At 42.0% G+C, this 13,256-nt stretch overlaps 1 protein-coding gene across 4 annotated transcripts in view; it reads right to left on the bottom strand.

Annotated features, from left to right (window-relative positions):
- Positions 1 to 13,256, bottom strand: part of LOC110536054 (MLX interacting protein) — a 38,356-nt gene that overhangs the window by 12,124 nt on the left and 12,976 nt on the right. Inside the window, exons 2-7 of one of the 4 annotated variants that reach the window (XM_036935894.1) lie at positions 8,295 to 8,401; positions 7,893 to 7,978; positions 7,110 to 7,199; positions 6,788 to 6,829; positions 5,971 to 6,211; positions 5,727 to 5,816 (exon numbers count right to left, since the gene is read on the bottom strand). In XM_036935894.1, coding sequence (XP_036791789.1) covers positions 5,727 to 5,816; positions 5,971 to 6,211; positions 6,788 to 6,829; positions 7,110 to 7,199; positions 7,893 to 7,978; positions 8,295 to 8,401 — 656 coding nt within the window. The remainder of the gene's footprint in view (positions 1 to 5,726; positions 5,817 to 5,970; positions 6,212 to 6,787; positions 6,830 to 7,109; positions 7,200 to 7,892; positions 7,979 to 8,294; positions 8,402 to 13,256) is intronic. The other 3 variants (XM_036935896.1, XM_036935895.1, XM_036935898.1) reach the window with 3 other exon arrangements.

Raw genomic sequence — 13,256 nt, 5'->3', positions numbered from 1 at the left:
TGACTTGGCCATTCTAACACCTGGATATGTTTATTTTTGAACCATTCCATTGTAGATTTTGCTTTATGTTTTGGATCATTGTCTTGTTGGAAGACAAATCTCCGTCCCAGTCTCAGGTCTTTTGCAGACTCCATCAGGTTCTCTTCCAGAATGGTCCTGTATTTGGCTCCATCCATCTTCCCATCAATTTTAACCATCTTCCCTGTCCCTGCTGAAGAAAAGCAGGCCCAAACCATGATGCTGCCACCACCATGTTTGACAGTGGGGATGGTGAGTTCAGCTGTGTTGCTTTTACGCCAAACATAACATTTTGCATTGTTGCCAAAAAGGTCAATTTTGGTTTCATCTGACCAGAGCACCTTCTTCCACATGTTTGGTGTGTCTCCCAGGTGGCTTGTGGCAAACTTTAAACGACACTTTTTATGGATATCTTTAAGAAATGGCTTTCTTCTTGCCACTCTTCCATAAAGGCCAGATTTGTGCAATATTCGACTGATTGTTGTCCTATGGACAGAGTCTCCCACCTCAGCTGTAGATCTCTGCAGTTCATCCAGAGTGATCATGGGCCTCTTGGCTGCATCTCTGATCAGTCTTCTCCTTGTATGAGCTGAAAGTTTAGAGGGACGGCCAGGTCTTGGTAGATTTGCAGTGGTCTGATACTCCTTCCATTTCAATATTATCGCTTGCACAGTGCTCCTTGGGATGTTTAAAGCTTGGGAAATCTTTTTGTATCCAAATCCGGCTTTAAACTTCTTCACAACAGTATCTCGGACCTGCCTGGTGTGTTCCTTGTTCTTCATGATGCTCTCTGCGCTTTTAACGGACCTCTGAGACTATCACAGTGCAGGTGCATTTATACGGAGACTTGATTACACACAGGTGGATTGTATTTATCATCATTAGTCATTTAGGTCAACATTGGATCATTCGGAGATCCTCACTGAACTTGTGGAGAGAGTTTGCTGCACTGAAAGTAAAGGGGCTGAATAATTTTGCACGCCCAATTTTTCAGTTTTTGATTTGTTAAAAAAAGTTTGAAATATCCAATAAATGTCGTTCCACTTCATGATTGTGTCCCACTTGTTGTTGATTCTTCACAAAAAATACAGTTTTATATCTTTATGTTTGAAGCCTGAAATGTGGCAAAAGGTCGCAAAGTTCAAGGGGGCCGAATACTTTCGCAAGGCACTGTAAGTGTTCCCTTTACTTTTTTTGAGCAGTGTGTATATATATAGCCTAATATATATATATATATATATATATATATATATATATATATATATATATATATATATATATATATATATATATATATATATATATATATATATAAACACACATTGCTCAAAAAATAAAGGGAACACTTAAACAACACAATGTAACTCCAAGTCAATCACACTTCTGTGAAATCAAACTGTCCACAAATTTTACATGCTGTTGTGCAAATGGAATAGACAACAGGTGGAAATTATAGGCAATTAGCAAGACATCCCCAATAAAGGAGTGGTTCTGCAGGTGGTGACCACAGACCACTTCTCAGTTCCTATGCTTCCTGGCTGATGTTTTGGTCACTTTTGAATGCTGGCGGTGCTTTCACTCTAGTGGTATCATGAGAGTCTAACACCCACACAAGTGGCTCAGGTAGTGCAGCTCATCCAGGATGGCACATCAACGGGAGCTGTGGCAAGAAGGTTTGCTGTGCCTGTCAGCGTAGTGTCCAGAGCATGGAGGCGCTACCAGGAGACAGGCCAGTACATCAGGAGACGTGGAGGAGGCCGTAGGAGGGCAACAACCCAGCAGCAGGACCGCTACCTCCACCTTTGTGCAAGGAGGAGCAGGAGGAGCACTGCCAAAGCCCTGGAAAATGACCTCCAGCAGGCCACAAATGTGCATGTGTTTGCTCAAACCGTCAGAAACAGACTCCATGAGGGTGGTATGAGGGCCCGACGTCCACAGGTGGGGGTTGTGCTTACAGCCCAACACCATGCAGGACGTTTGGCATTTGCCAGATAACACCAAGATGGGGAAATTTGCCACTGGTGCCCTGTGCTCTTCACAGATGAAAGCAGGTTCACACTGAGCACGTGACAGACGTGACAGAGTCTGGAGACGCTGTGGAGAACGTTCTGCTGCCTGTAACATCCTCCAGCATGACCGGTTTGGCGGTGGGTCAGTCATGGTGTGGGGTGGCATTTCTTTGGGGGGCCGCACAGCCCTCCATGTGCTCGCCAGTGGTAGCCTGACTGCCATGAGGTACCGAGATGAGATCCTCAGACCCCTTGTGAGACCATATGCTGGTGCGGTTGGCCCTGGGTTCCTCCTAATGCAAGACAATGCTAGACTTCATGTGGCTGGAGTGTGTCAGCAGTTCCTGCAAGAGGAAGGCATTGATGCTATGGACTGGCCCACCTGCTCCCCAGACCTGAATCCAATTGAGCACATCTGGGACATCATGTCTCGCTCCATCCACCAACGACACGTTGCACCACAGACTGTCCAGGAGTTGGCGGATGCTTTAGTCCAGGTCTGGGAGGAGATCCCTCAGGAGACCATCCGCCACCTCATCAGGAGCATGCCCAGGCGTTGTAGGGAGGTCATACAGGCACGTGGAGGCCACACACACTACTGAGCCTCATTTGACTTGTTTTAAGGACATTACATCAAAGTTGGATCAGCCTGTAGTGTAGTTTTCCACTTTAATTTTGAGTTTCACTCCAAATTCAGACCTCCATGGGTTGATACATTTGATTTCCATTTATAATTTTTGTGTGATTTTGTTGTCAGCACATATTTTTTGAGCAATATATATGGCTTGGTTGGGTTGTGTTTCGGAGGACGCATGGCTTTCGACCTTCGTCTCTCCCGAGCTCGTACGGGAGTTGTAGCGATGAGACAAGATAGTAACTACTAACAATTGGATACCACGAAATCGGGGAGAAAAGGGAGTAAAATAAAAATTAAAAAAACATTATAATAATAATTTGTGGATTCAGCTATTTCAGCCACAGACGATGCTGACAAGTGTATAAAATTGAGCACACAGCCATGAAATCTCTATAGACAAACCTTTGGCAGCAGAATGGCCTTACTGAAGAGCCCAGTGACTTTCAATGTTGCACCGTCATAGGATGCAATCTTTCCAACAAGTCAGTTCGTCAAATTTCTGCCCAGCTAGAGCTGCCCTAGTCAACTGCAAGTGCTATTATTGTGAAGTGGAAACGTCCTGGCGCAACAACGGCTCAGCTGCTGGTCACACAAGCTCACAGAACGGGATCGCCGAGTGCTGAAGCGCATACAAATTGTCTGTCCTAGGTTGTAACACACTACCGAGTTCTAACCTGTCTCTGAAAGCAACATCAGCACAATAACCATTTGTCAGGGAGCTTCATGAAATGGGTTTTCAAGGCCAAACCGCCGCAAACAAGCCTAAGATCACCATGCACAATGCCAAGCGTCAGCTGGAGTGGTGTAAAGCTTGCCGCCATTAGACTCTGGAGCAATGGAAACGCGTTCTCTGGAGAGATGAATCACACTTCACCATCTGGCAGTCCAACAGATGAGTGTTGGTTTGGCGGATGCCAGGAGAAGTCTAACTGCCAGAATGCGAACTGCCAACTGTAAAGTTTGGTGGTGGAGGAATAATGGTCTGGGGATGTTTTTCATGATGATTTGGGCTAGGCCCCTTAGTTCCAGTGAAGGAAAATATTAACGTTACAGCATAAAATTACATTATAGACGACTCTGTGCTTCCAACTTTGTGGCAACAGTTTGGGGAAGGCCCTTTCCTGTTTCAGCATGACAATGCCCCCGCACATAAAGCGAGGTCCATATAGAAATGGTTTGTCAAGATCGGTGTTGAAGAACTTGACTGGCCTGCACAAAGCCCTGACCTCAACCCCACCGAAGACCGTCGGGATGAATTGGAACAGACCTAAATCGCCCAACATCAGTGCCCGACCTCACTAATGCTCTTGTGGCTGTATGGAAGCAAGTCCCCACAGAAATGTTCCAACACCTAGTGGAAAGCCTTCCTAGAAGAGTGGAGGCTGTTATCACAAAAGGGGGACCAACTCCATATTAATGCCCATGATTTTGTAATGAGATGTTTGACGAGCAGGTATCCACATACTTTTGGTCATGTAGTGTATATAAGGAGACTGTTTAGTGCTAAGGGGCCAAAAAAACACTTACGAACAAACTTCCTTTATATTAATTTGTTGTTCCATGTAGTGAATCTGTTATTCAATGTGTTTGTATGGGCTAATAACAGTTCTTAATCAAATAATTGTTTAATATTTTTTGGGGATACTTTAAGGGGTCTTAAAATTCTAAATCAAATAGATAAATTATCCTTGGTATGTATGGCCTTCTTAAAACAATTCCATATAGCTTAGCAGAAGGCCCAGTACATCACTGGGACCAAGCTTCCTGCCATCCAGGACCTCTACACCAGGCGGTGTCAGAGGAAGGCCCTAAGAATTTTCAAAGACTCCAGCCACCCTATTCATAGTGTTCTCTCTGCTACCGCATGGCAAGCTGTACCGGAGCGCCAAGTCTAGGACCATGAGGCTTCTTAAGAGCTTCTACCCCCAAGCCACAAGACTCCTGAACATCTAATCAAATGGCTACCCAGACTATTTGCATTGCCCCCTCTCCTCTTTTACACTGCTGCTACTCTCTGTTCTTATCATCTATGCATAGTCACTTTAATAACTCTACCCACATGTACATATTACCTCAACTAACCGGTGCCCCCGCACATTGAGACTGTACCGGTACCCCCTGTGTATAGTCTCGCTATTGTTTTTTTACTGCTGTTCTTTAATTACTTGTTACTTTTATTTCTTATTCTTACAAATGTTTTATTTAAAAAATGTAACTGCAATGTTGGTTAGGGGCTCATAAGTAAGCATTTCACGCTAAGGTCTACAGACATTTTATTCGGAGCATGTAACTAATACAATTTGATTTGATTTACTCGCATAAAAACAGTGGATGGAAACGTGGATAGTGTTGCTATAAATCCTGGAATACAAAAGTGGTGAAAGCATAACCGCAGTTCCTTGATCTGACCTATATGCTATGCATCAAAGTAAATTATTTTGAATTTATAAACATATATAATCCCAGCAACTGTTCAAACAATATAACAAACAACATTGTAGCCTAATTAGATATTATTTAATTATAAATCGGATTAGTTGACATGGGGGAGATGTTGGAAGCTTAAAGGCTAGCTTGCTTGCTTGCTTGCTTTTTTTAGCAAGCAAGCTGCTAGCGGAGTAGCCTACAGGCAACTGGCAGGCACAAAACGAGGTAATGTAAAACAACACTGAACTCATTACATGTAGCTATTAATCAAATATGCAGGTGTTTCTCTTAGAAATGAGCTAACACTGGTGATGATGTTCTATTTCATTTCTAGTCAATCTACCACATCATATGAATCATGACCTTTTGGGTCAGGTGATAGGAGCAGAATTGCAAATTAACCAGTCAAACTATTCAGGGGTCTAGGTACACGTGGATGGGCGAGGGTATCATTTTACCAAAAGGTGCACGTTGCTCCCCCAAAAAAATATGACTCCACCCAAGCGAACACACAGTAAATCTGTGATCTGTGGATCGGCCTTAACATGGTGCTCCAAGGTCCTGTTAAAGTTTGTGCACTGTGCAAGTGACATTATTTTGGAGTTTGTCACTGTGGTAGAGTGCATTGTCATTACCTTGCAATGGCTCAAAGGAGTCCATAAAGTCCAGGTTGGGCTGTAGGGGGATGAGTCCGGGCTGGATCATGTCTGCATTCCCTGCATGAGCTATGGGGAACAGGTGGACACGGATGGGGTGTGAAAAAAAGTTGTTGAAAAGCAAATAGATTTTTCCAATAGATCTGGTTGAAGGCTTGGGTGGATCTAAGTGAATAGAAACAGGCTTGGTGTATGGAATGGGATGTTGGTGGCGGGCCCTCACCTATCTCCCTCGGATTGGGCCAGGCCATGGGCTGGTGGGAGGCCAGCGTGGAGAAGAGTGTGTCAGAAAACTCTGACATCAGCACGTCCATGTCAAAAAGTGGGTCCATCTCCATGGGGACAGGCGACTCACGGCTTTTCCGAGCAACTCGGCGCACAGCCATTTCCTCATCCTGACAAAGGGACACACGGAATGTGTCTGGAAAGATCTCCCCAAACAGCAAAAACTGCTCCTCTGGCCCCTTAGGGTGTTCAAAATGCAACAAGCCAGCCAGTCAGTTACACAAAAAACATGCAGTGCACATACTGCACAAACCATATCAAATCATAGAACTAATCTATTTAACAGTTATGAAACATGCAGACCACATACTCAAATTGATTAAAATCAGCCTCTTCAATAAAACACATGCCTCATAACAATCCAAATACAGACCAAGCAATTCACAATTGAAGTAGGGGGGGGTGTAATTTGTAACATGTAAATGTAATAGGAATGTTGATCTGTGTTTGTTTTATTAATTTGATTTGGTTGTTTGACAAAATTTCTGTTTTCACATTTCTTAATAAGGACTCTTGGAAGACTAGCCCTTGGTGAGCTAAGAGATCCTAATAGCATAAATCAAATCAACATAGCATACAGCTTTCCTACCCACATGTAGACAATGTATGTAAATGGCCTATTCTTTACTTTATTCTTATTCTTTGTCATTTTCACAGATGTCAGATGTAGTGATTATTTGGGTGTTACCCTTATTTTTTCACTAGCACTACTTTATTACCTAATTTGAACTGAGGAAGCACACAAGAATGCATACCTTGAGAAGGCTTGAGAGATCGTCATCCTTGTGCTTCTGTAACTGTGACAAATTGGAAAATCAATGTTATGTGGCAGACTCATATAGACATAAAATGATAACATGGAGTAGAGCATAGTAAATGTAGTACATTCATCAACTAGTTGCCTCACCATCCAGTTAAAGCAACTGACAAGAACCTAATATAGGTCTAATGCTGCTTAGTCTTGAACATTAGACAACTTTGTTTAATTGGTACAACTTTGTTTAATTGATATATATATATACACACACACACATTTCTTTTAAAGGCACAATCTGTCAACAAAATCCATTACCCTACCCTTTTCTTGAAATATGTCCTCCACTTGTGATACTCTCGAATTACAATTTCAATTCTTCTTTTCCAATATTTCCCCTCTGTGGCTATTGCCTATAGAAGACAAAGGGAGAGGGAGAAAATAGTGTGGGGATTGGTTTAAGTGGTAAACAGTAAGGAGAGAGACATGGAGTGGAACAGAGGAGAGAAAAAGAGGGACATGCAAAGGAGCTAAACGATACATACGGGATAAAAACGTTGTCCCAGAGAAGAGTTGGGTTAAAAGGTGGGGCAGTGGTATGGAGCAGTGGTATGGGGCAGTGGTATGGGGCAGTGGTATGGGGCAGTGGTATGGAGCAGTGGTATGGAGCAGTGGTATGGAGCAGTGGTATGGAGCAGTGGTATGGAGCAGTGGTATGGAGCAGTGGTATGGGGCAGTGGTATGGGGCAGTGGTATGGGGCAGTGGTATGGGGCAGTGGTATGGGGCAGTGGTATGGGGCAGTGGTATGGGGCAGTGGTATGGTAGTGCTGCATATTATTTTCTGTGCATATTATTTTCTGTGAATTTGTTATTGCCGGGGCGGCAGGTAGCCTAGTGGTTAGAGCGTTGGGCCAGTAACCGAAAGGTTGCTAGATTGATTCCCCGAACTGACAATGTAAAAATCTGTCAGTCTGCCCCTGAACAAGGCAGTTAACCCACTGTTCCTAGGCAGTCATTGTAAATAATAATTTGCTCTCAACTGACTTGCCTAGTTAAAAAAAGGTTAAATTAAAAAAATATCCCCCAATCCACTGCCCTTTCTTACCTCTGCCGGACGATGGTCCTCTATGTCCATGGTCCCATCCAGAGGAGTGACAAAATGGCAGACAGGGTTGTCTCGCTTCTCCACATCTGTAGAGTAGAACACATGCAAGAGCTACCAGTTGAGCAAAAAGAACACACCACCTATACTAACATAGTAGTGAATAAGAAAACTTTTTTTTAAAGAAAACATTAAATATGATTCATACACTGTAGACTATACTTCTCAATCATAAGGGGATTCAAGTGCCATTCAGTGGCTCTGCAGACCCAACCCTGGAGCAATCGTTTAATCAAATATTTATTTCAGCCAAGTTCAACCTGGCGTTCATACTATGTTACAACAGTGAGGTTGCTGTATTTAGTGAGAGACAATAGAATATGAAGCCGTGCGTGGAGCTCTTACATTGCATGTACCAGGCCCTCCAGATAGCGTTGTTGAGACGAATCTTGTCTCTCCACAGCAGCTTTAGGCCTTTGAAGTTCTTCCATTTTGGTGACACTAACTTGCCACTGAAAAAGGCAGAAGATAACACAAGCCTCTTAATGACTTACTCAAGCGGGAGAGGTGCAGATTGGCAAAATGAAGAGGTGATTTTAACAGTTAGGTAACCTCAAACTGATCAGATTCCTGGGGTCGGCAGGTAACCTAGCAGTTAAGAGCATTGGGCCAGTAACCAAAAGGTGGCTGGTTCGAATCCCTGAGCCAGCAAGGTGGAAAAATGTGTCCTTGACCAAGGCAGTTAACCAGCAACAACAACTGCTCCCCGGGCACTGATGACGTGGATGCCGATTAAGGCTGCCCCCCCCCTGCATGCAGAGCAGTTGGGTTAAATGTGGAAGACACATTTTGGTTGAAAGCATTCATTCAGTTGTGCAACTGACTAGGTATCCCCCTTCCTTTATCCCTTTTCCTAGAACAACTGACTAGGTATCCCCCTTCCTTTATCCCTTTTCCTAGAACAACTGACTAGGTACCCCCTTCCGTTATCCCTTTTCCTAGAACAACTGACTAGGTACCCCCTTCCTTTATCCCTTTTCCTAGAACAACTGTCTATGTATCCCCCTTCGTTTATCCCTTTTCCTAGAACAACTGACTAGGTATCCCCCTTCCTTTATCCCTTTTCCTAGAACAACTGACTAGGTATCCCCCTTCCTTTATCCCTTTTCCTAGAACAACTGACTAGGTACCCCCTTCCTTTATCCCTTTTCCTAGAACAACTGACTAGGTATCCCCCTTCCTTTATCCCTTTTCCTAGAACAACTGACTAGGTATCCCCCTTCCTTTATCCCTTTTCCTAGAACAACTGACTAGGTATCCCCCTTCCTTTATCCCTTTTCCTAGAACAACTGACTAGGTATCCCCCTTCCTTTATCCCTTTTCCTAGAACAACTGACTAGGTATCCCCCTTCCTTTATCCCTTTTCCTAGAACAACTGACTAGGTATCCCCCTTCGTTTATCCCTTTTCCTAGAACAACTGACTAGGTACCCCCTTCCTTTATCCCTTTTCCTAGAACAACTGACTAGGTATCCCCCTTCGTTTATCCCTTTTCCTAGAACAACTGACTAGGTACCCCCTTCCTTTATCCCTTTTCCTAGAACAACTGACTAGGTATCCCCCTTCCTTTATCCCTTTTCCTAGAACAACTGACTAGGTACCCCCTTCCTTTATCCCTTTTCCTAGAACAACTGACTAGGTACCCCCTTCCTTTATCCCTTTTCCTAGAACAACTGACTAGGTACCCCCTTCCTTTATCCCTTTTCCTAGAACAACTGACTAGGTATCCCCCTTCCTTTATCCCTTTTCCTAGAACAATTGTGGAAGTCACCCATGGTTTCAGACAGCTCAACACTATCCTAGGTGAAGGCTACAGGGATGCCTTAACAGTAGACACAACTCTGAAAAGGGTAACATAACCAGACCTAGGTTCAAACACTATTTAGCATATTTCAATTACTTTCAAAATACTTGTTTTGGATATTATTATTTTTGATAACACATATTTTAGGAAATACACTTGGTAAGTATTGGCATGTATTTGAAAATCCTAAAATACAGTGCATTTTTATATACAAATAAATACTCCCATGCCTTTGAAACCAGGTCTGTTTGTTATTTCATAAAACATATTTAGAAATAAGTATTTTAATAGGAAATTATTTGAAAATACTTCCAATAAAAGTAGTTTATGATTTGGTCCACATGATTTGAAAATACAAAAAAATACATAAAGTAGGCCTATTTAAAGAACAAATAATCAAATACACATGTATTTCAAACCAGGTCTGAACATAACACCTCCATCCATAAAGGGACTAAAGCGTTGTTCACACTGGCAGTTTGAATTTTTTTTGCATATCTGATTCTCATCTTTTTCCTGGAATCTGAACAGCCAAAATATCCATGAAAATATCCATGAAATTGGATACTTCAAGACACATTTCAAACCAGTTTCAAAGGGACTTGAAATCAGATACAAAAATCAGATTCATGGCCATGCGACTTGTGTCTGAACAGCTGAATCTGATTTATTTGACCTCGTGTTTTTTTTTCCTGTTATTTGGCATATCTTATTGCTTGCTTGTTATTCTGTTGACAGTTTGGCAAGAACATGTGGCAGCTAACTAGCAATTGTTAATTGTTTACAATGAATTTAGTGAATGTGTGCTAGCAAACTAAACAGCTAGGTAGCCATCTATGGTTATCCAAAAATAACATTTTGAAAGTTGGATCATCTTATCTTTTGACACTTTAAAAGTGTTTTTACACTACGATTTCGAACATTCAAAGCAACTGGGAAACTTCCATGGCAGGAATTGTTGTCACCTTAGCTTGCTACACAACAACAACTTCTGAGTGAGAGGAAGCACGAGCACCACCCCCAATCAGCCGCCACGCACACACACCCACCACTAGCGTAGCCATGTCAGCAAATGTCTACAGTCAACACACAAATCCGATTTGGTCACTGGCTGTTTGGACAAACAAAACTGATTTGAGCATTAAGGCCTGCAGTGTGAACAAGGCTTAAGTAGGCCACCGTTGACAGTGACAATAGTGAGAGGCAGAGAGCTTAGGTGAGGCAATGACAAGGCAGTGGAGGTATTAGCATGTCCGATATATCATGAAGAACTTGTATCTCAAAAGGATCTAACAGTATTTTCACATTAGGCCTATATGATCTGTTGTCTTTGACTGTAATGAAGGGAATCTGCGGCATAGAATGACATGATACTTAAACTTAATAAATCATAGCATTTGCCAAGAGGGACTACATAACCCAATTGAGGGATCAAATAGATCCTTTGGGTGTTTGCAAACATTACCGCACGAGGGGATGCGTGCGAATTGGTGGCAGAACAAGGGTGAGGTCTTATAGAATGCCAGCAAAAAAGATCCCCTATTTACATGCTGCATATGGGTGCATTTCACACTACTTCTGGATTATAATTGGATGTTAATGCTCGTATGAATGTCCTGCTTAATATAATGATTGTGTCATCATTACAAATCAACTGCATTATATTTTCTTTTTTTAAACACTTAAACTTCAACCATAAAATGGTTCTTTGGCTAGCTTTTGCTACAGCCTATATCAATGAGCGTTAGCATTCTAGCTAACAACTGCTGCATACAAAATAGTTATTTTTGCAAAGACCAAACATAATCTAAGCGGCTGTTCAAGTAAGAATTTAAAAAAATATTCTAAGTGTATGAGAACCCAAACAAGTTTTTTTGTTTACAAGTAATAGAAACTTAAACTCTAGGCTGTGTTGAATAGGCGCAGATGGTGATGGTTTTCTTACTCCCACCAAGAGTCGCACTCATCCATGTGTCGTGTACTGCAAAAGGGTCTATACTGTTCCCCTTCAAGCAACCACAACATTATTATGGACGTGTCCACAAAACTTTTAGAAGATGATAGCACACAGCCTAGTAATATAATATGTTCATTGTAAGTAATGGGCAGTTCATAGGGCTGAGGCAAACCAAGGAAGACAAACAATCAACAGGACAAGAAAAACAAGAAAGAGGACATTCAATTTGAAGATTTCATTAGCGAAAAACAAAGATCTGAGTCATGACATTTGTGATAATATAACGTAAATTAACGTAAATTATCTTAACACATTTTGCTGAATAACTACCACAATGTAACTCCTAGTGTTTGCCTGTACTATGGCAAACTAGATAAACAATTAAAAAGTGTTTCAGTAATGATAAGTAGGTTGCGGAAAAGATAATTAATATTTTGGTAATGAGCATTACTTTTTTGACCAAGAAGTTTTAAAAAACAACGATTATGCAATTAGCTTTTACCTATGAAGTGTAAAAGGGTCAATAAAGAATTGTTCTGAAGTATGAGGAATGGGGTATGAGCTTCAAGTATAAATAATCAAGGATAACAAATAATCCAAGATACAAGACTTAAACATCAAGATAAAATGAATTAAAATACATTCACAATGTTGGACAATGGTTGTGAATAGGGCTGTTGCTGTGACCTGTATTACCGCCACACCGGCAGTCACGAGTCATGAAGGCAGTCAAATTCCATGTGACCGTTAAGTCACTGTAATTAGGCTTCTCCGAGCTCTCATGCTGCTGATGGTACCTTACCAAACTTGCTAACGGCCTGGTACTCAGCACTCCATTGTCCCTCTAATCATTCTGACATCAATGCAAATGTAATAGAAAATCGAATAAAAGAGAGCCCATGAGCTCATGTTGCACAACATTTCTTGTAGCCTGTGAGAAAGACCCGATCACGTGATGGAGAGCCATGAGTGAGAGATGCTCCGGAGCGTGCAGCACCCAGGGAGAAGGGCACAACGGCCACTGGACTCAAAAGGAATGAATTTGTTTTAGGGTGTATTACAGCCACAGAAAGGGGATGCCGCCGTGAAATTTTAGGCATTATCAAGTGCTTGTCAAATTGTGAATAAGAGACTGATAGATTATGTACAGCCTGCGCAAAAAACAAAGCAGGGCTCATACCTTTCATCTTTAGAGTTGCATCATGCAGCCTTACAATGTATTAAAAATCAAAACCTATAGCCCAATGTTTGTTGAACAACTAAAATTACATTAATACAAGCTGTATCACATCTGGCCATGATTGGGAGTCCCATAGGGCGGCGCACAATTGGCCCAGCATCGTCAGGGTTTGGGCAGGGTAGGCCGTCATTGTAAATAAGAATTTGTTCTTAACGGACTTGCCTAGTTAAACATGTTTTTAAAAATGAATAACTCTAAATTAACCATATAGGAGTACCTATTTCTTTGTTGCTAAACACAATAGCAGCATGTGCACACTCCCTCAATAAAACTTTGTTTTAAAACTCAAATCATCACCACCATCGTA

Source organism: Oncorhynchus mykiss, chromosome 11 (genome assembly GCF_013265735.2).
Source record: "Oncorhynchus mykiss isolate Arlee chromosome 11, USDA_OmykA_1.1, whole genome shotgun sequence".
Lineage (NCBI taxonomy): Eukaryota > Metazoa > Chordata > Actinopteri > Salmoniformes > Salmonidae > Oncorhynchus > Oncorhynchus mykiss.
The sequence above is the reverse complement of the archived record's forward strand: the minus strand, read 5'-3'. Positions and strand labels throughout refer to the sequence as shown.